Consider the following 23,877-nt stretch of genomic DNA (forward strand, 5'->3'; position numbering starts at 1 on the left):
CCAATCCCCTGATTGGCCCTGCTCTGTGTGTGATAGGGGACGGTGCCCCAACTCCCCTATCTGCCCTACTCTGTGAGTGACAGGGGGGAGCTCCCCAACCCCCTGATGGGCCCTGCTCTGTGCATGACAGGCCACGGAGCCCCAACGCCCCCTGATGGGCCCTGCTCTGTGCGTGACAGGGGGCAGCGCCCCAACCCCCTGACTGGCCCTGCTCTGTGCGTGACAGGGTACAGAGCCCCAACCCCCCTGATGGGCCCTGCTCTGCGCCGCAACCTCCCCATCAACCCTGCCTTGAGTGTGACAGGGGGTGGTGCCCCAACCCCGCAATTGGCCCTACCCTGCACATGACTGAGGGTGGCATCAGATTCTCCCGATCGCCCTGCTCTGTGCATGACAGGGGGCGGCACCCCAACTCCCCAATCGGCCCTGCTCTGAGCCCAACCAGGGGCTGCCCCTAGGGATTGGGCCTGCCCTCTGCCAGCCGGGAGCAGGCCTAAGCCAGCAGGTCGTTATCTCCCGACGGGTCCCAGACTGCGAGAGGGCACAGGCCAGGCTGAGGGACCCCCCTACCCCCCAAGTGCACAAATTTTTGTGCACCGGGCCTCTATTCTTACTAATAAAAGCCTAAGTAATCGTCATGCCGTGATGCCTTCACGCCATCACAAAATGGCTATGTGCACAGTGGGCGTGTGCAGGTGGGCGGGGCTGGGCTTGATGCTGTGTGCAAGGCATGGAGCCTGCCTCGGAGTTCCGCCTTCTCCTGGCGCCACGTGGCGAGGCCTGCCTGGGGGGTCCCCCTCCCCCAGCTCCACACAGCGAGGCCTGCCTGGGATTCCTGCCTCTGTGAGGCAAGGCCTGCTTGGGGGTCCAGCGAGGACTGCCTGGGGGTCCCGCCTCCATGCGGCAAGGCCTGCCTGGGAGTACCACCTCCTCCCAGCTCTGCGCGGTGAAGCCTGCCTGGGGGTCCTGGGGGTCCTGTCTACCTCTTTGGGACAATCCATTGAGGAGCCCTGGATGGGTGGGAGGGGCCTACCTCTTTGGGGCAATTGATCGTAGGTCTCCCACACTGTGACAGGACACAGGCCAGGCTGGGGGACGCTCCCCCCAAGTGCACGAATTTTGTGCACCGGGCCTCTAGTATTTTAATAACTATGTATGATGTCACATTGATACTAGACTTATCCAGATGATGACACCATAACTTACATAAATGTCTAATCACTATGTTATAAACCTGAAACTAATATAGCATGCCAACTGTAACTGATAAATAAAATTTAAATAATAATAACCAATGTTTTGAGCACTATGTGCCATGCATATAGTTCTAAATACATTTCCTACATTAACTCATTTGACCCTCAAAATAATCTGATGAGACAATCATAGAAAAGCTTATAGGATGGAAGACCACCCTAATGCTTCCCTCCCATATTTGCAGTAAATACCACACTACTAACCTTCACTAAGCATTTGCTGTATGTACTTTGAGGAAGAAAACAGGCAACATTTATGACATAAACTGGAAGAGTACTGGGTTTGGAATAAGTATATACAATGACTGTGTGATGTTAAATTACATTAGTCAAACATTCTAAACCTCTGATTTTTTATGTCGCATGGGCATAAAAATACCATCTCATAGAATTGTTGTGAAAATTCAGTTTTCTAATCTTATGTGAAAGTGCTTGGTGAACTACAAAATACAATGCTAATTTTAACCAACATTTCCACATTGAGTGTCCACCATGTGTCAATTACCGTGGCAAGCGCTGGGCTATAAGATATTTGACAAAGCATGAGTCTTGCTCTAAAAAAGCCCATAAATTGGTACCACACTATTAAGTACTTAATATTCCAATAATTGTTCATGTGAAACTTTGTCTTTCTAAGCCACCTGAGGAGAGAGTTCTGGTAATTATTTTCTAATGCCCCACGGTATAAGGAACACAATAGGCCCCAAAGTAGATGCTGACTGACTGATCATTTAGGTGAAAATCTAATAAATTATGCTTTCAATGAAATACTCACAGTCACTTTTATGACTTCTAAAATTACTTTCAAACTTAAAAATTGAGTCAATAAATATTATAATTATGTATACCAACATTACTTTTTATTTACTTCTTAAAGTAAGTAAAATATGCTCCTTACCTAAGTGCAGAGAACGTGAATCCTTTCAAACCATCTTTGCACCTACAACAACAAAAATGTGCAATGATTAAAAATACATGTTTTGAGATATAAAGTAGCATATTAATTAACTATTAAAATTTTTCTGAAAAATGATTATTTTTTTAAAAGTGAAACTTTTAGGCTGATAATCAGAGCAGTACAAGTGGTCAAAACAAACTATAGTGAAACTATCTTACATAAAATGATGTTTTCCTCTATCATATTGCCATAACTTAAGGCTCAACTCTGAGATTTTCAAGTTGAAGAGAGATTTAAGCAAATCTTCCCAGGGCTCCATGTGGACTTGAAATGAAGGTTGGGAGCGGAACATTCTTCATTCTACCCAATCCATAGGGGAGCAATTTGTTTTGAAGTAAAAGGACACATACACCTGCTGGGTATTATGCAAAGGTCAGTTCAAGGTCCTGACTTCTCCCTACTTATTAATGCAATGAATGCAGAGCAATGCAGAGTTGGCAGGCGCGCGCGCACACACACACACACACACAAAGCTTCAAGTTTAGTTGAATAGTTTTAACTTCTGAGTAAGCCCAGTCATATCACAGAGCATGGGGAACAGGGTAGGGGTGTGGGGAAAGCACAGAGCGAGGATTCCAAATAATATTTCATGAGTACTTCCTATTGCTGGGCATTGTTTTGGGCCTTTATATGTGTTGTTTCATTTCATTATATCACAACTGTATGAATAGTCGTTTCTCTATTCCATAGCTGTGCAGAGGGCCCCCAAAATGTAGCAACTTCCCATATGTTACAAAATAAATAGTCAGAATTCTGGGGGGAAAAATGTTCATCTAACTTAAAAGTCATAACTCCTCCTGAAAAAGTGTATTCCTTTTAATTAAGAGAGACTCAAACCACATGATAATTAAGAAAAGAAAAAAAAGACGGTCAGATCTGCAAAAACTATTTTAACAAAAATTTAAAAATGAGGACATTAATTTGCTTTATAGTTATGATCAAGTTACTAAAGAATGTTTGGGTATCTAGTATCAAAATCCCTTGGAGAAACTATAAAGATTGGTGATATAATAATGTTGTAATGTATATTAATATGACCCTAGCTATTCTTGGACAAAAAATACAACCTCAAGTCTAACTGGGCAATTCTCTCTGTATACCTTTTATGTAACAAGTCACAAAGAAAATGTACAAAAACATAAGAAATCTATCTTACAATTTTAGATAAGTACAGTTTATTGGAGAGCATATAAAATCTCAGAAAAGAATTTCATCCGTGTGCACAGAGATATTTTAAAACGCTTAAGAATTCATTTCAATTAAGCAACATAATTTACTTTGTGGTCATGTTAACAGTGAGAAATGTAACCACAGAATTTAGCTAACACACTGCCTAATTACCTACAGAATGAAGGTAAAGGCAAAAGAATTTATATGTTAAGCTAAAAATAGTGCATGGGAAAACTGTAGCATTAAAAATCTTAAACTTAAAAAAATAAATCTTAAACTTATCTTTTTCCATCTGAAGAAAGTGTTTCTCAGTAATTTTAAACCCATAATTGAGCAATTTCTAGATAGGTGTGGTGCTGAGGGGGTAGGCTAGTGGTCTACTGACTGGAAAAGAGAAAGCAGCAGATTGATGAAAAGATTATATACAACTGGGAACAAATTGCAGCTTGAGTGTGTTATTGTTAAAAGACAGCCATTTGTCTTTGTGCAATGCTGAATAGATAAAGGATTCTGACAACTTGGTCTAGTCAGGATGGCATATTGTGACCTTCAACAATAAATCTAATTGCAGACCAAACATCAAAAAGTAGCTTTCAAATATAAAAGGGCATATACAAATGAATTTGCAATTTCATTATGATGGAAGTTGGGTTCTTTCAGCTGAACCCTGTGGGAAGATATTGATAAAGTCTTAGCCTGGATTCCAAAGGGGCTATTCTTTTTTCTATTCATGTGTGTAAGGTCTGTTAATGTAATTGAGGGTCAGATGCCGATGTCAAAAGAACAAAAAAGCAATTATTCCCATAAAAAGAATCTTTAAAATAGTAATACTGCCCTGCATTTTGACACCAAGTATTGTTTGAGCCTTAACCTGACTGTGAAACACTATTATACTCTGTGTTAAATGTAAAAAGTATATCAACATAAAGATTTCTACAAAGCAGACCTCATTAGAAGGTTCCTCACTGTTCCATGGGTTTGGTTATTATAATGTAAATTAAATCGCAATGTCCACTCCTATATGGAGGCTCATTGATTTATTCAACAAATATTGACTGAGTAGCTACTATGTGTAAGCGCTGGTTTCGGTTCTAAGGATGTAACAGTGAACAATAGAATCCCTCCTTTCAAAAGGCTGACATTCTAGGTTGGGGAGAGATATCATTGAAAAAGTAAGTATGTCATGTGATGATCATTGCTATGGCAGAAAGAAAAGCAAAATAAGGGCAGAAACAGTTATGGAGTCAGGCCTTATCTTTCTACATAGTGTGGTCAGAGAGGGCCTCTCCGAGAAGGTGGAATTTGGTAATTTGATCAGAAACCTTACTGAATTGAGGGAAGAGCATTTCAGTTTGAAGGAAGAGCAAGTACATAGCCCTTGATGAGGAGTCTGCGTAGCAGGTGAGGAGAACAAGGCTACTGCAGCTGGAGCAGAGGAGGAGAGGGAAACAGTGGTGGGAAATGAGGTGACAGTAATAGCTATGGAGGGAGAGAGTGGTCTACAAATCTTATAAGGCCCTCTAGGCACGTTAAGAACCTTGGAAGGTTCTCAGCAGAGGAGTGACAAGATGTGTTTTAAATTTGAAGATAATCATTTGGCTGCTGGTTGGGAAATAGGAGAGAGGAGGGCACTGTTAGAAGCAAGGAGGCTAGTTCCCAGGAAAAAGGTGTGGCTTGTCTAGATCACAGTGACAGAGGTGGAGAGAAGTGGTAAGATTCTGGATGTGTATCAAAAACAAAACTGGCGAAATTTCTTGATGGTTTTCAACGTGGGTTATGAACAAAAGAGGGAATTTACAAATTATTGAAATACTTCCAGTTTGAGCAAATTGGAAAGATAAAAATGTCCATGTACCGAAGTGAGAAAGACTATGGGAGAAATAGGTTTCAAGAGAAAATCAAAGTTTTGTTTTAGACATGTTAAGTTTGAGGTGCATATTAGCTATAAATGGAAATGTTAAGGAAGCAAGGAGCTGGCTAGACAGGTTTGGATTAAAAAATGAATGAAGTCTGATTCATATATAAGTAATACTTAAATCCATGGGACTGGATACAATCAATAAGAGTCAATAGAGAAAATATTCAAAGACCGAGTATATTTTATTCCTCCATAATTTGCAGTGCAGAAAATCTCTTCTATGAAAAAAAAAAAGAATTTCTCCTCCTAATAAGTACACTCATTTTTATTTTTGAGTGTACATAAATATAATGCAATTAATTCATGTAGACCTTTCTACTAAAGTTAGTCTATTCAAATGACAAATAAGTAAGTAGTATGATTAAATCCATAGTTACTGAATCTCTCTAAATTTGCAAAGTTCTCTGCTATATATGACATAAAAACAAAGCCAGGGAAGAAGAGGAGGAAAAAGCATTTGTAGCATTACATCAAGCAACTTAGTTGATACACAACTAATCATAGAGGTTCAAGGTAGAATTTAAGGTTATATACAAGAAAGTATAAAGTTTAATATTATTGTAATTAAAATAATATTATTGGTGAAATTCCAGTGGGGGAAAACCCACAAAAACACAATAATTTTTCAGTGAGAATTATTGTAAATGATAGTAAAAAAACAATTTTCCCCCAAAATTTTTTATCTTGCTTAATTTCCATGAAATTACTTCCATGAGTTACTATTAGCTTTACAACAGCACTGTACCAGCAGATGTCGCTAGTAAACCACTTTTGGAACAATATGTAGCTCTTTGATGTGATTTTTATATCAAACATTTTGTTGTACGTTTTCCTTTAAAAATACATCAAAATGTTTCTAATCTTAAATTGCATTAAGTTCTTCCAAGAAAATATGATAATATTAAACTTTAAATGATGGGTGATTTCTATTCTATAGGGGAGCAGAACTTGCCACACCAAAACATACCTTTTTAGAATACTGATTTTTTTTTTTAAGTTAAAGTAACACTGGTTAATAATATCATATAAATTTCATGTGTACAACATTATAACCTGATATCTATATATTCTGCTGTATGCTTACCATCAAAAGTCTAGTTTCCTTCCGTTACCATATATTTGACCCCCTTTACCCAATTCACCCTTCCTGCTTCACCATTCCCTTCCCCTGTGGTAGCCACCATTCTGGGTCTCCATCTAAGAGTTTGTTTTGGTTTGTTTCTTGTTTCATATTCCACATATGAGTGAAAGCATAGAGTTATAGAAATTTTCACAAGGATATAACTCAAATAGTTTTCAGTATTACTCTATATTTATACATCATTTTGAATGTTTTTACAGGTACCATTAATATATTTGTGTAGTTTAATTCAAAACATCCATACCTAAACATTTAAGAAAAGATTAAACAGAATAAAAGGTATCATCTCCATTTCATCAGCACAATTGCAGAGATGTAAATCTCAAATTAGTCAACTTTACTAATTAATACTGATGTAAAAGTTATGCTAGAAGGCAAAAACTTGCTAACTAAAATAAATGGTTTAGACTAGAATTTTCTGAAACTATGATCCCAATAAACACGGGTAATTAGGTCATTACAATGATAAAAACATTCACTAAGTATCAATTTCAGAGGTCTTTTGTGCCTTTTTACTCACTGAGTTGGTTAGAAGGAAACTCAAATACTGGTTAAATATTACATCATCTATCTTTCTTCACTTAACAATCATTTATTGAGCATCTAACATACAGATGATGCTGTTTTGCTGATCACTTCAGAAATGCAAAGCTAAGTTATATACCACATCTGACCACAAAAAAGGGAGTCTGTAAAGTTATCTGTATGTTTGCCAAATAAGTGAAAATAATCTTGACTAAAAGTTCTAACATACAATTTCTTTTATCAGTAGATCTTTCTAGAGGCTTAATTACTGTATTTGCACTTTAATTCAGCTTCAAATTTCCTTAGTCCAGCATTTTACATTATCTGACTCCTTAAATGATTTGCAAAAAGTAATATATACAAAATCACAATTAAATGTGCTAAAAGATTGGCACAAAAAGGACAAGTTGAATTTAAAAGTCATGCAAATGTGATAATTCTTAAAAATTTTAATATATTGATACCATAATCATCTAAGTCACTCAGTATTAAAAGTAAAAGTTATTCTTTTATTTAACAGAATTTTTTTTAAAAAAACTCAAGTATAGCCCGGCTGGTGTAGCAAGTTGGTTGAGCATCATCCCATGCACCAGGAGGTCACCAATCCTGTTCCCCGTCAGGGCACACATGCTGTTGTTACTGACTCAATCCCCAGTATGGGGTGTGCAGAAGGCAGCCAATCCATGTGTCTATCTCTCTATCCCTCTCCCTTCCTCTCTCTGAATTCAATAAAGACATTTTGTTTTAAAATTCAAATATATTGGGGATTTGAAAAGAATGACATAACTTAATGATAAATTATAGTTACAGACAATAGCTGGATCTTCAAAAGTTTAATCTAATTATCTTATTACCATTGGTACTAAAAACATAAATACATTTGGAATAACACCACTGAAAAGCTTAATTTGAAAATTATAAAAAACCAAAATATATTTAAATGCCTTAAATTTGTTACCCACAGGTGTCTTCATTTTAAAGAAAAACGCATGCATTTTATGTAGTTTCTTTTAAAGTTAAATTTTCTTATTGCTTTTAAAAACCCACTTAAAAGAATTAATCACTTTTTAAAATTAATTTTCCTTATCCATTTTCAAATGTTGAAGTTCACCTTAAATTTGTTATAATTTAGTAATTAAAATGTGATCAACTATAGATTTTTATTGACACCTACTTATCATAAGAATATAAAAAAAATAATGACATGGAATTAATTTCATTAATTATTATTTCAATATATATTTTTATTGTTGATAATATTACAGATATTTCCCATCCCCCCTCAACCCCCCTCTTCTCAGCTCCTATCCACTGCCCCAAGGTGTTCACTACCCTATTGCCCATGTCCACGGGCAATGCATGTAAGTATATAAGTTCTTTGGCTTATCTCTTCTCGTCCTCCCAACCTCACATCAAGGTATGCCAATCTGTTCCATGCCTCCATGGTTTGGGTCTTATTTTGTTGGTCAGTTCATTTTGTTCATTAATTCCTCAAATAAGTTTGATCACGTAATATTTGTCTTTCTCACATTGGCTTCTTTCACTTAGCATAATATTCTCCAGGTCCATCCATGCTGTTCCAAAAGGTAAGAGATCCCTCCATTTTTTTTAAATCTTCAGTTTCCTAATCACATATATACTAGTATGTTCCAACAGATTAACTCAGTCAGTTGGATTTACTACTCAGAATTTGTAATGTGTACTACAACAAATTACATTGCTTACATACACACAACAGGTTTTTCCTCTTACGTCTACTATTGTTTGAAAACAAAACAGACTGAGAGATTTCAGTTTCGGACTGCATATGGCACTTAATAAGAGATAACCAGATAACTAATGTTATGTTCCTATTTTAAGAAAACTCACATTCAAAAATATGAAGTTGGAATAGCAGCAAATTAAGAAATTTGGGGAAGATTATTTTGTTAGCTTCATGAATACATTAGAAATCTACAAAATAATTTCCAATTGGATTCTTTAAATGCTAAATTCTCCCAGTGCATTAAAAATATTACTTTTGATTCTGGTAAATATTTCACAGTACATGTATTTCCTACAGAATGGAATACTGTTTGTTCTCAAGAACCTCAGGAAAGCTGCTGAAGCAAGGCAGCAATTATGGGTAATCAAGTGTGATAGTTAAGTCTCCAGATGAATATTGTATACTTTTTCCTAGTGTGGCCTAAACATTTGGATTCAGACTTACAGTAACAACTCCAATAGAATCAGATTCCTCCTTAAACTTCGAGAGATTCGAACTGTTTTGCTTTAAAATCCAAACTAAGGAAGGTCACACTCCAAGCTGTCTTCAATTGCTAAGGAACCAAGCGTTACCTTCAGACTGTGTCTAAGAGAAATGTTAATTAGTATGAAATTCTGTTTCATACTAGCAATACTAGTCAAACTGGAAATGTCATGTGTTTAGACTTGACAAATTTACTATAGGCAAAAACCAAATTTAAGATTGAAATGGTATTTTATGCAAATCTAAGAAAAAGCTTAGCAAGTTTTTAAGATGGGATTGCTATGGGCAACAATTATTTACATTAAACAAAATGATAACCACAATACTGAACTAATCTATTTTTTAAGTCCTCAAGACTGGCAAGTATTTTCACTTTTCCCCCTTCTATAATGGTGGTGAAAAGGATTAAAACAAATGTTTTCAATTATATAGAATCTCTGAATCAACATAAATTTGTTTTCAAATGCATGCTGGTATCTATGTCATTAAAATAATATGGCAGTGCCAATGTGGCCGCGTGTCCATGGAGAGAGGCTGCAGCGGTGGGGCTCCCACCCAAGGCACCCGTGTGCCCGGACCCCGAGGATGTCACTTCCTTAGTCTGGGCCACTGTCCAGGCTGTGAGAGAGGAAGCTGCAGCCCACTAGGGCTGCCTTCACCCTGACACCTTCAGCAGGCAACAAGATAAAAACACTTCTTAATAAGTCTGGACATGTAGGTGTGAAGGCTGGTGTTGAACCAGGGGTCGTAATGGCCTTTCTTATGCTCTAGAGTACACAAAGACAGGGGAGATTCTGATGAAGTTGTTCAAGGTGGAGTCAGAGGGTTCATGGGAAAGAAAGCACAGCTAACACTGTAGGAACAGAAATGGACTAGGTTGAAGACAAATTACCCAGTGCAGTTGTGTTCAATAACCCAAACATCAAAGGAGCGTGTGGCTGTGGAGAAAACTTTAATATTTGACTCCTCAGGACTATTCTGGCTGGGAGCTCTGAGACAGCTGTGGCAGCACTGGGCTTACTGAAGAAATCATGTGACTGTCACGTGCTTAAGGTTTGCAATGCATGGCTGCCTTACGAGACAGTAAAGAGATGCATTTTGAAAATGAAGTATTATATTTCAGAAGGGATATTTGTAATCTTTTTAGGGGCCGGAATGTGAGAAGCCATCACTCTTTTGCGGTGATGTTTTGCTCTGTAAAGAAAAAAGCCTACCCTGCACTTAATTCTCTTGCATCTTTTCTGTTAGAACCAGTTTCATGGAAGGTGCCTGCCTAGGAGGATTTCTGGAAACACCTTCTTAATAGGAGTGCACCCTATAGATTCGTGTATCTCCAGACCAGATTGCTGGTTCTTAAACTTCAGAGGCCAAAGTCCTGACTTCTGGGTTGACATGGTATTGCATTGTTTTTCTACACAAGACTGGCACAGCCTTTCTACAGTCTTATCCAAAATTTCATGTCAGATGCCTCATTTGCTCACCCTTAGCAATATCAGTCATTAGATCAAAGTATCAAACATTTCCTTGAACTGTGTTGTAGATCAGTTTTGAGTGATGGCACAGAAAGGTAAGACATATTGTGCCCACCCCACCATTTTTCATCCATTTCTTTTGCCACCCTAAACCTCTGCTCAAGGTGGGATCTCAAGCCCACTTAGGTGCCTTTATTTCAAAGGGCTCTTACAAGCCACTAGCCTACCCCCCTCAATTCTATGTCTGCGGAAGCAAAACCCCAGGGAAACAGAAGGGCTTGTGTCTACCCACACACTGCAGGGCGGGGCCTGCTCACACCTCCCCCTCTGTGTAGGTGATACCAGGCAGGCACTCTGACGCAGGCAGTGAAGGTAAATGGTTGGTTTGGCTTCTCTAACTGACTGACGCTTCAATAAGATTTCTGTGTAATTTGAAGGAGGTCGTATTTTTATTCTGAGTTAGAAGAATCTTATTTTAAAACCTATTTATATGAATTACCATGTTGTTTCTTTTAAACTATGAAGCAGTGATTTATACCAGCAGGGAGACACTGTGGCAACCCAGAAGCACCCTTTTGGAATGCTGTAGTAAGTGTGAAGCAGAACGTATTACACAAAGACTTCCCAAATATTCCCAATAGTCATACACTTTCTGGATCCTAAGTCCAACTGCCAAAATTTTTAAATCTAATATTTTAACTTAACATTTTATCACCAATTTTTCTTTGTAACAGTGTTCCTTTCGTCATTTAACTATTGATTTTCCTGGGGTTGACATATTGTTTATGACATAACATATATGCTTTATTTAGCCAATTCTTATGAATAGAAGTACTTGAATTCCTTGATGTTTGGCACATTTACTAAAGTCCCTGTCCCTGTCACAAAACCTAGAACAGCTCATGCATTCGTATTAATATAATTTTCAACCCACTTATAATTTATACAATACTGAATATATACAGTGACTGAGTTGTCAATTTAAAAAATGTGGCCTCTTTGTGATCATAAATAATAAGATGGCTTCTGGCTTTAATAGCGAATAAAGTGGCAACTATTTGAAACTCTAACATCAGGAGATACTTTCTCATAAATTGATGCTTATTTTACATGAAAGTTCAAATCTAAAATAAATAAAATATGCATGAACAGGTAATGGAGCAAAAACATCATTTGGAAAACTACTATTTTCTAATTAACTGAGGACTATAGAGTAAGTAACCCAACTCTAAAAGAAAGCACCCATTTCAAATACTTCAGCTTACTTTATTCATCGCAAAGGTGATTATTTAATTTGTGGTGTGTATAACAGAAATTGGGCAAGTCAACACATATTGGAATCTTGCTGGCCTGTAAATGGTATTAGAAAAATGGAATATTGAACTCGAGTAACCAGAGATTTATATTTTACAGATTCAAGGCCCAAGGAAGTCAAGTGATCTGCCAGAAAACAGAGTTTGGTCTCAGACATCCTCACACAACAGTAAAATCATTTTACATCCCAATCGTCTAACTGCCCACTGAGGGCTCACTGTGGAGAGGAAATACTACAGAGAAGTAGGGGATCCTGGGTAGTAGAATAGAACCCACATTTCACCTGAATGAAGAGAGAGAGAGCTATGCTCTTCCAACTGACATTACACAAAAACTTTACCAGGGATCTACGGGTATGGATAGTGGTAAAGGCTCCACCCGTGTTCCTATCTAAGCATGATGTGCCTGAAAGGGTGCTCTGGCCAGAAATCCGAGCAGGCGTCCCTCCTCCTCACAAGGGCTATTTTTCACATTAGTCCCTGCAGAATTTCCTGGACAATCAGAAGGCCCACCTTGGTATTAATTTGCCACCTTTAGGAACTTACAATTTAAAAGCACCTCAATCCAGACATGAACACAAAACAACAGTACTGAATTGAAGCTTCACTGTTTCATATTATACAAAAAGCAAGAAATTTAACTTCTGAGAAATTCATGAGGTCACCTTTCCCTTATCTGTGTCTCTGTCTCTTATTGTTTTCAGACACATTGTATGCCTCCTCACCTCGTCCTTGCTTATCCTGGTCCTTCCATATGCAATGGCCTCTTCACCTACCCTTCTTTTCCAAGAGAATTCCTGCCAAGTCACCAGGAATGGCAATTTCTCTCACAATTAGATGTGACTGTCTCTTTCTGAGACTTTGTTCTTTGTAAGGCTTTTAATTGACTCTGGCTAATATCATAGTAATATCCATAGTTATCTAATCCACTCTACTAAATTTAGTGTTTCTTATGACATTTTGTGTGTCCATGTCTCAGGATCAAAGGAGCAAATGATATAGAGTTTAGTTCTTTAATAATGAGGCTGGGAAACATTCTGCATTTTGTTGTCATGGCAATGACTGAGTAATTAAGGTATCCAGGAATATAATTTAACGGGCTGTATCAATTAGGACCAGTGAGTCTCAAAGTGTGGCCCCTGGAACAGCATCAAATCAGATGGTAATTTGTCAAAAATATGAATTCTTGATCCTCACCCCAAAAACTCTAAGACTGGGATCCAACAAGCTGTATAATCTATAATTTAATAAAATCTCCATATGATTCCTATATCTGCTCTCACTTGAGAACCACTGGGCTAGGTTATGATGCAGTGGGAAAATTTCAATGATTTCAACAACAAAACTTTATTTCTTGCTCATGCTACATGTCATCTTTATTTTGGACCTAGGGATTATGGAGAAGCATCTATTCAGTTTGGTTGATTGTTAGAGAGAGAGAAAAAAGGAGAATATGGGACACTAGGTTTTGACTCAAAGCTTGAGCTCAGAGTAAACATACATCATTTCCACTCATATTTAATTAGCCAAAGCAAATCCAAGGCCAGGCATGATGTCAACAGGGCAGGGAAGTATAATGCTTCCCCAGGGAAGGAAAGCCAAGTTCTTTGAACAATAACATAGTCTACACTCAGGCCAAGCATATTATTGTTGAAGATCAATTGTATTGTACTTAATTGTTCATTACATTTAAGGAAATTCAAAGCACAATGCCCCTTTTCCTCTCAAATCCTAACATCATTTAATCTTTTCTACAATAACTTCAATATTTCATTTTAAGTGTGATAATCTTAAAATATTTGCAACTGGTTTCAGAAACAGGTTTGTCCTACAAAATATTATTAACATTTTACATGTATGCATAAAAACCTCTGTATTCTGAGGTTTAATTACTAAAGCATTCATCAATTTTGCATTGTTCAATTATGTATCCCAAGTGCCTACATCAGTGCAAAGCACATAAGTCACTCAGTAAGAAATTTGTATCTGTATAGTAACTCAAAACATTGTATTCTATAGTAATTATATTTCCAATTGGGTACCATGTTCTTAGACTCATTTTTAACAGCAATTTAAAGGGTTTCTTCTTATTTAGTTTCTAAGGAAATTTATTTTTTAGCCAGCTATCCCAATACTTATTAACAACTCCCAGAGATCATCCCTAATATAAATTTTTATTGAGTTTTTACACTGACAATTTAGTATGTTACCCTTAGACATAAATATGTATAAACTGGGGTCTAAATAGTTGTTTTTCTTTTTAATTGGGAACAGTTTTTAAATTCCCCAGATAAAATAGAACAATGACTCTTATATAAAACTATCAAGTCCTAAAGCCAGGATACTGGGGATGTTGATATAGGCATGTTTGTCAGCGTACTAGGAATTGTAATTGAGTAAACAAGTTGAGACTATAGAGTTTGTAGGTTGGGGCATTAGTCACATTCATTCATCATTAATTTACTCATTCACACAGGTAGCTATTTCACAAATATTTACTAGGAGCAGCCTAAATACCAGGCAGGTTGCCAAGTGCTGAGGCTAGCCATTGAGCATGTTCTCCAGGAGTTTACAATCCAGCGGGGAATATATATATACAAAGTATTTTCATATAAAATACAGAGTGCTATTGTCAATTAATGTATCCTTAGTGCCTACTAGTACATCAGAGCACAGCACATGGGTCACTCAGTAAGAAGTTTTTATCTGTGTGATAACTCAAAACACTATATTCTATAATAATTATATTTCCAATTGGACCAGATATGAAGCAATTTAAAAATCTTTAAAGATGTACTAAGAAAAACCAGGCTTTTCACTAAAACACGTTTGTCATTACCAAAAATACATCTTGAGATAAAAATAAGAAAAACCCCATGCTGCACAGATAATGCAGATAGTTCCAGTTATCTGGTCAACGGGCAAAAATAAGGCACTTAAAGTCTCCCACTCCAATCTTTTGTTCACTTCTTACTGCTGTGATTTCATATTCATTTCTTCTTGTTGGATGACTAAACTGGGATGATGGTAGAGATGGTAAGCTGGCATTTACGCAGCCTGGCCCTGCTCAGCCTTGAGAACCGACAAATTCTCAGCTGGTGGATCAGCAGCTTTTGTCTCTTTGCCATCTTGTAATTTAGAGTTTTTTGGGCATCGCGTCAGTATTGAAGTTGCAGCGTTATGGTACCAACATTGAGGTGGCTGCTGAACTTGGGTCTCATCTCCTTGATTTTCCTTGTCGTCTTCATTGCTGTCCTCTCCAGGCTCTTCGATGAGGAGTATCCCTGTGAAATCGTGGTCTATACCTCAATGCACATCTGTCTCACTGGTCTACCTTGTTCTCCTGCATATATACTGCTGCACGGGAATTCCATGAGGGCCTGTAACATTTGCTGCCTCCGCCCCCTTTTCTCCTTCAACAACATCAAACTCCACAGTTTCTCCATCTCCTATACAGGAAGGTACTTCCTGGAGTTATTCTTCTTTATGGAAGTCTGGTATGCAAATACATCTTCTTTGGGGTCATTCCTGTTGATGAAACCATACCCATTTCTTACACTGAACTATTTTACTGTTTCCACAACCTTTCTTGGAATGACTTTCTTGTCCTCTATGGCTAGCGTCCCCAATGAGAGACCCTCTGGCCTCTCCCTCTACGGTACCAGGCTTGGCATTGGCAGTACTGAGGGTGGGGCAGTGGGAGTCTCAGGGTCCTGGCCTGATGCTCAGGTTGCAGTGATGGTGACTGGAGCTGGCTAAGGTAGCTGTGGTTCCTCCGAGGATGTGATGGTAACTAGGCCAGTGGCTGCAGCAGTGGGCTGCTCAGGGTTCCCTGGGGTCTAGTCTCTGCTCCCACTATAGATTGAATTTCGATGTTTTTTTTTAAAGATGGGCAAAGCTAATGTATGGGTTTACATTTTAATTACATTTTAATTCCCTCCTTGAATACCACCCTAGCTACTAATTTCATATTTCCTTTGCATATGTAAATTAAAATGATGTTGAGTCAAAAACATATTATTATTTAGAAATGCAAAAGCTAATATTTTTCAGTGCTACATGATTAGGGGTCCCTGTAGGGATTGGCAGCAGGGAAAAGTGGGTGGAAAACTTTAAAATCCAAACTAGCTTGGCTTTTCTCACTCTGAGACTCCATATGGTGAAAAATTCTTGCAAGTTTTTATGTGTAGGCTATGTTTTAGGTTTTTAGTATCCTGCAGGACAAATACTTAACACAGAGTGATGTTTTGTTCTATTTTTTTTGCAATAGTGTATTACAACTGAACATTCTTAGAGTCAGCCCCGTGGCCATGTGGTCACCCAACAGCCGAAGGGCTGACAGGCAGGCAAGCCTTGCCTCAAGGAGCCTGTCATGGTTGCTAGCATTTAAATGTAGGAATTTACTTCTGACTTCAGGCCATGCCTAATTCTGCATCCCATTTTTTGTAGAAAGAAAGGAAGGAAATTCAAGCATCAGGGTCAAAATTTTAAAAGGCTAAAAGAGGAAGGAGAGTCAAGTGAAAATATAAAAGACAACCACATGGCAGGGTAGAAGAAAATAACATTCTTCTTTTTCATTTGAAATAAAATTACCCAATGTAATAGTAGCACTTCACGTATTTTTTTTAATAGAAAAAGTATAGGGGCCTGAACATGGAGACAAGAGCTTCTCAAATATTCATTCACTTAAAACGAGAAATGAAGGTGAGGTTAAAGGTTATTTTTTGCTCTAGAAACACAGCAGATGCCTCTTAGGACTCCTTTGCGGGGGGAAGGTGGGGGGGGGGAGATTTCTTTAGAAACCAGTGCACTCACAAATCATATTTTATAAATGTCTTGCCTAGCCTTCTTTAAAATGAAGACGTGGAGCTGAAAATACGTATTTACTTCTCAGGAGTTCACTCACTCCTGCTACTAGGTCTATAGGACAGAATACTTGCCACAAGACTTCTAAAGCACAAGATACTTAACATAGTTTGGCCAGAAAGTCAGAAGGTAGGAATGCACTGATGGAATGTGAGAAAGACAGTAAGGGGTAGAGCATTAGGGAGCTAATAGGCAGACAAATGTTGACAGGGAGGAAAGCTTCCAGGGAGTAGGCAAAGATTGCTAAAAATCACACTTGTGAAGACATTTCAAATAAGTCTGGATTTAGCTTTGAAAGTCTCAGCATAATTCACAAATTTACAAGTACCATTTTAACTCTGCCTACCAGTAAGGGGAGTAGCTAGCTGGCTGAAGAGCCACAGCTGGGGCCCAGGGAATGTGGTAAAGAACATCAGACATTGAAGGGTTGCATTTTTAGTGTTTCGCAGCTTCAGACCTGAAAGTTCTGTTAACATTTCCAGCTTGGGATGGGAAGGCTTCCTGAATTGCTGCATCCACCCCTTCCACCCACTCTAAAGCCTGGTCTAGAAACCTATTTCCCCAAACAGTAAAAACTATGTTTCATCAATCTCATTAGCTGATATCATTTAAAAAAAAAAAACAAAACCACTCAAGTTTCATTTACTTTTGAATAAATGGAATCACCGAGATAAAATTAATAAACTTAAGGCTTTTAATAATAAAAGGATAAAGGCAGGATAATTGCTATCCCAGGTAGAAAGTCCAACATCAGCAATGACAAGACCTAAGCATAATGAAAGGTTTAAAAGACAACTTTTTTCAAAACAAAGGTAGTTTGGTTCATGCCCTGATGAACAGAAAGGGTTTTCCAGAGTCCTACATCCCAAAAGAACACACTGCAAAAATCCACCACAGAGGCCAAAATATCATAACCATCAAAGGCAAAATAATGGTTCCAGAATTAATCAGAGCAACAGCCAGAATTATCACAATGCTGGGATCAGAGGATTCACAGAGATCATTTCTCATCATGTATCTGCCAGAGCAGCACTGTCCAAAAGAAACCTAATGCAAGCTGTAGATGTAGTGTTAAATTTGCTAGCACCCATATTTTAAAAAGTAAAAAGAAATATGTGAAATCAATTTCAATAGTATATTTCACTTAACCCGACATATCCAAGATATGATCATGTCAACAAATAATCAACACAAAAAGAATTACTAATAAGATAGTATACCTTTTTCTGTACTAAGTCTTCAAAATCTGCAGTACTTTATACTTAACGGCACACTAAATTTGAACTAGCTGCATTTCAAGTGCTCAACAGCTGGATGTGGCCAGTGGCTACCATACCAAACAATGCAACTCTAGATAACCACAAAGGTAACTGCAACCAGTATTAGTTAAGTCACTTTCTAAAGATTAAAATGAATAGGGTGGTAATAGAATGTGCGATACAACTTTCTTCTTTTCATTGTTATTAGGACCACGAAAAACTGATAGAAATCCATAGGAAGTCGATGTAACCATACTGTAGCGCTAGGGAGCTGGTGATGGATCAACTGAACCCAATAAGACTATGATTACAGACTTTTTTTTTTTTTTTTTTTTTTTTTTTTTTAGTGCTGGTGTATAATTTTCAAGGGGGCTTTTCTTCTAAGGATTATAGTCAAGAAGGAAGCAATCACAAATGACCTTTCTAAAGGAAAACTGATAGGTAACCTGATACAGCAAGTTTCATGAAAAGTACTTTATAACTGAGAGTTCTCAAAAGAGAAACAGAATTGAGATGTTTACAGATGTGTCTTCAGGTATAATTTTAATGAGAAAAACTGAAAGTTCCTCTAAAAAATAACAACTTGTGAGAGAGTCAACAGAATTCTGTAGTCTAAAAATAATGATGGCTGATACCTTTCCAGAAAATGTTATTTTATAGAACTTTTAAAATTTATAACATTAGGAAGAAGGCTATGAAACATAATTTTAGTAATAAACAGGAGTTTGACAAGCCATGTAAGTCAAAACTAGATGTAAAACTGCTTACACTTTGGTGAATAAAATAAAAAAGTAAGGATTCAGGGAAAGATACAGGGTGTGACAAATCATATGGTAAGCATGAACAGGAGTCTGTCTCTCCACATCGGTAGAGCTTGTGACTTCTGAATCAGAAGTATGAAGGAAATATTGTTTTGTTACATAGTAGGCAGGACTTTTCACAGAGACAGCCTACTGAATCCTATTCATTTGGCTACTTAAAATTAGGAAAATATAAATAACTTTTTAAACACATATAATCCTTCCTTGAAACTAACCATTTTAAAATTTTTAGTCTATAATCCTACCAGTATAACAAATTTATTTTAACATGAAAATCTAAGTAAAATTCTGAAAAATTCTTAGAAAAACAAACAATTTCAACTACTTAAGAAAGACAAGGATAGGCATCTTAACCAGAACTGTCTTTTCAATCTGAATGTCATCTGAAACCTAGACTTCGAAGACAAAAACCTTGAACAGCTGGAATCCAGCTTAGATACAGAAAATAAATCACTTCTGACTAAACTCCACTCTCAAAACCTCTAATCAGGTTTCCACAAGCAACAAAACAAAACAAATGAAGAACATTAACGACATTAGTAAACTGGGTTTAACTAGTTGTGCAGCAAGAGTGAAAATACAATAGCAAGGAAGAGACAGAAAAGAATTCTTTGTGAAATCCATGATTGTCCATTCAATATCGTTGACCCTTGAGGTCAGAATTTTGTTCCTAATACACTCTTGTAAAAAAGATACAGGAGGTTTTCTCATTCTAGTTCAAATTCTTAAATCATTTACTGGAAACTTGAGTCAGCTAAAATGTGACAAATGACAGAGTGTGTATAATGAACAAGTCATGTAACTATTCATATTCAGACCATCTTTTAAAGAGTAGGTACTTAATCTCCCCCTGAAAGTAATGGAGACTTACTTAGCTATCCTGTATTCCAGAACACACTGTCTTACGGGGAAATAAGAATTCATCATGACATTTAGTTTCATGTATTATTTTTGAAATGTACATAATGCATAAAATTATCTACTTTCATAAAAAGTTTTTATGCATCACCAAAAACAATCTTGAAATCCAAGCTGTGACTAAAACAAGAAATAAGCTTAAGTAACTATTTCAGGCTTACTATTTTCTTCAGTGGAAAAAAAAAATCTTTCCAAAGAAACATTTTTTTCTTCAATAAATCTTCTTTTCTTTCTCTATGTAATGAAACTCCCACAACAATGTGAAATCAGATATACCAGGCCCTCCATTCTTCAAAATGCAGAGTCCTACACAAAATGGACAAAATGCTTCTCTCCTGTGAGAGAGGGAGAATCAGGAAGGGACTTCAACTGATCATTTAGGACTTTCGCAGTCAATAATCAATTCTTCCTATAAACCTAAAGAAATAAAACAAACAGGTGGGAATCCCTTCTCCCACACAGGAACTAGAAGTTCACTTTTGAAATATTGTTTCTTATTGTCCTGTTAAAAGTATAACACATGTTATGTGAATACATAATGAGACGTCACTTATCACTTTAGGAAAGAGTTTTACTCTAATTGAAAACGACAGCAATTATGACTATTACCCTCACTGTATACCATGAGGGACAAAATACCCCATTCTACTCTTTCTCAATTCTTGTCTTCACCTGTCAGTTATTTAAATTCTCAGTTCAAAATGTGCCGATACAATCAGTGTAAAAGACCAGTCTGAAAAGGTGTGGATACCAAGGATGATGTCTCACAGACTGCAGATACCTACCCAGTATTCATTCTCCCTTTCTACTTTAGTAACAGAAACCCATTATCTAGTTAGGCATGCTGCTACCCAGAATAAAAAAAACCCCCACAATTCCCAGCTCGTTCTGAGTAACAAGATGAGAAGAGTTGCGTGGGGCTTTCTTTAAAGAAAGCTCATTTTGTAGGACCGTCCCTTTTTCTTTTTCACCATTTGCCTTCCTTTTGGCCTGGAAAACAGATTCATTCAATGGCTGGAATTCCAGCAGCCACCGTGGTACAGGCAGTGATTGGTCAGGGCACAATGACTGTGGAGTTCCCGTATCAGCCCTGGAGTGTCCTCCTTTATGTAAGGAGTAAATTTCTCTCATGTTTAAGCCACTGTATTTTCCACCTGAAATACTGAGCCCAATCCTAAGTAATCCAAAGAGGCTGAGAAAATAAGAAACAATGTAAGAAAGGAAAAGGTTTTTTTTTAAGAGTCATACTCTTCCTCACATCACATAAAGTAGTTTAGCACAATCGTTAAAAGCATAGACTTTGGATCCAGACAACTGTGTCCAGGTCCTGGCTCTGCTACTGGCCAACGAATTAGTTAAGACTCTCTGTACCTAAGTTTACTCATCTGTGAAAATGGTAATAATGGTACCTATTACCATCACAGGGTTGTTTTGAAGGTTAGTTAATTAACATATGTAAAATACTTAAACAGTGCTTGGCACAATATTAAGAGTTTTATATATACAAACTAATAAAAGAATAATATGCTAATTAGACCGGGAGACCTTCCAGACAAAGCCGGGGGCTTGGCTGGCCTGCAAACCACCCCCAAATGGCCCTCAACCCCTTGCCCTGGCCGGCCACGCCCCCCAGCGGGGACCCTCACCCTGATGGGAGCATGGCCAGCCTGCAAATGGCCCTCAGACCCTCACCCAGGCTGGCCACGCCCCCCAGTGGGGATCCCCACCCCAATGGGGGTGTAGCCGGCCTGCATACCGCCCCAGTCCCTCACCCAGGACAACACCTCCCCCCAAGGGTACCCCTACCCTGATCTGGGACCCCCTTCAGGGAAGACCAGCTGGCCCCCACCCATGCACCAGGCCTCTATGGGTTTCAGGCCTAAAACCAGTAGTCGGACATACCCCAAGGGCTCCCAGATTGGAGAGGGTGCAGGCTGGGCAGAGGGACACCCTGCCAATGCACAAATTTCGTGCATCAGGCCACTAGTATATATATGTAAGCTATCATAACTACCACTGAGACTTTTGATAACAGTCTTCATTACACATTTATATTTAAATACTAAATGGATTTGAGAAAATTGCTCAACACACAGAGCTTTCCTCAAACATATACAGAGTCCAATAAAGGAATATGGGTGCAGCCAAATATATCTGTTTAATAAGAGGCACTTTATTCCAGTAGGAAATTTAAAGAAAATATTCCCAAGAAAGACCAATGACATTGTTCATTAAGAAAACAATTTGTATTTTGTTTTACCACTTTACAGATTAAATGAATCATTATTTTAAATAGAAAGCAACTATTATATTATCTTGATAATTTATAAACATGATCATTAACTCAAAGAATATAAAACTTTGAAGCATTTTTTCTTTAAATCCTTACCCATGGATATTTTTTCCATTGAGAGAATGGAAGCGACAGAGTGTGTGTTTGGGGCGGGGGGTTTTGGGGGAGGGAGATAGAGAAACATCGACGTGAAATCAAGGTGAGAGAGACACATCTATTGGTTGCCTCCCCCACTCACCCCCACTAGGGAGCCTGCAACTGAGGTACACGCCCTTGATCAGGAACTGAACCCATGACCCTGCAGTCCACAGGTCAGTGCTTTAACCACTGGCCAGGGCAACTTTAAAGCATTTTAAGCAGTACCCGACATTTACCAAGACTTAATTCTATCATGTACATAATCTATCTATCACATTTACAAATACAATTCTATATTCCTTAGATAGTAAATGTGTCAATAATTTTAAAATTTTGCACTGATTGTTCACCCATAATTCTGTTTTCTCCCACTCCCCTTAGTATTCTTGACTTCATCCCCTATTAATGCTGAGATTATTAAAATCCGTCTGTAACATGAATTCTCCCTCCCAAACACCAATACACATGAAAACCAAAATGTATGTGGACAGTGTTTCAGTCAACTTTTTTTAAAAAAATGTATTTTTATTGATTTCAGAGAGGGAAAGAGAGATAGAAACATCAATGATGAGAGAGAATTATTGATCGGCTGCCTCCTGAATGGCCCCTACTGGGGATGGAGTCCGCAACCCATGCACATGCCCTTGACTGGAATAGAACCTAAGACTCTTCCGTCCCCAGGCCGATGCTCTATCCACTGAGCCAAACTGACTAGGGCTCCATCAACTTTTATTGTTGCTCAATATATATAGTACATTTACTGAGTACATACTATCTGTTTTACCTTGTTCTGTAACCCCAACCCTATCTGAAAATGGGTTTTGTATTTGTTTCTTCTTTGCCTGTTTGTCTCCAGTGAAAACTAGTTGTTCTTTAAAGACACATATGCCCTGCAGCCATCTCAAACTAAGGTTTGGGCCACATTCTTCCTTGCTCTTTTCTAGCTTTATACCATTATCCCCAATTGTTTAGTAAAGGTCTCAATCATTTGAGGCTCATGCCACTGTCACGCCCCTCTCTGTGCCTCCTCATCCCTGTGTATGCACTAATCTCCCTGCCATTCTCCCTTATTCATCAAAGGCTTCGGATTTTAATTCACAGTCTTTCATTCAATTCCAAATCCTTCCATTGTTTTGGGTGACTTCAAACATCCACATGTGTGATCCATGGAGTACTCCAGACTTCTCAATTCCAGTGAATAACTCCACTTCACTTCAACCATCTACTTCCACAGTTACTGTCGGAATCCTGTCATTCTAACTGCGCTTGAATTGTTTATTCAAACAGTTCACCTTTCAACCACATTCTCCTTTACTTCTAATTCTGAGGATGACATACTCCCACCAGGAAGGTTCTCTGGCCTCTTTAGAGACTTCCAATTCATTAGCTTCATATTTCTTCCCATCTATCAATGCTTCCTTTCTTCACTATTCTCCTTATCCAGCTTCAGTTAAATAACCCTAGAAAACACTGTCTTCCTAAGCTCCGTTCCCACTGAGTCCCTGCATCACCTCCATTGGCAAAACTGCAACCCTGTATGAGACTACTTTCTCCATATCTATAAATGAAGTGTGTGCCATG

The 23,877-nt window shown here is 38.0% G+C and overlaps 1 protein-coding gene across 1 annotated transcript in view; it reads right to left on the reverse strand.

Moving 5' to 3' along the window:
* Positions 1-23,877, reverse strand: part of TMEM135 (transmembrane protein 135) — a 216,879-nt gene that overhangs the window by 23,797 nt on the left and 169,205 nt on the right. The window contains exon 7 of the mRNA XM_006755866.2: positions 2,155-2,196. Within this exon, the coding sequence (XP_006755929.1) occupies positions 2,155-2,196 (42 nt within the window). The remainder of the gene's footprint in view (positions 1-2,154; positions 2,197-23,877) is intronic.

Source organism: Myotis davidii, unplaced genomic scaffold (genome assembly GCF_000327345.1).
Source record: "Myotis davidii unplaced genomic scaffold, ASM32734v1 scaffold430, whole genome shotgun sequence".
NCBI classification, from domain to species: Eukaryota; Metazoa; Chordata; class Mammalia; order Chiroptera; family Vespertilionidae; genus Myotis; species Myotis davidii.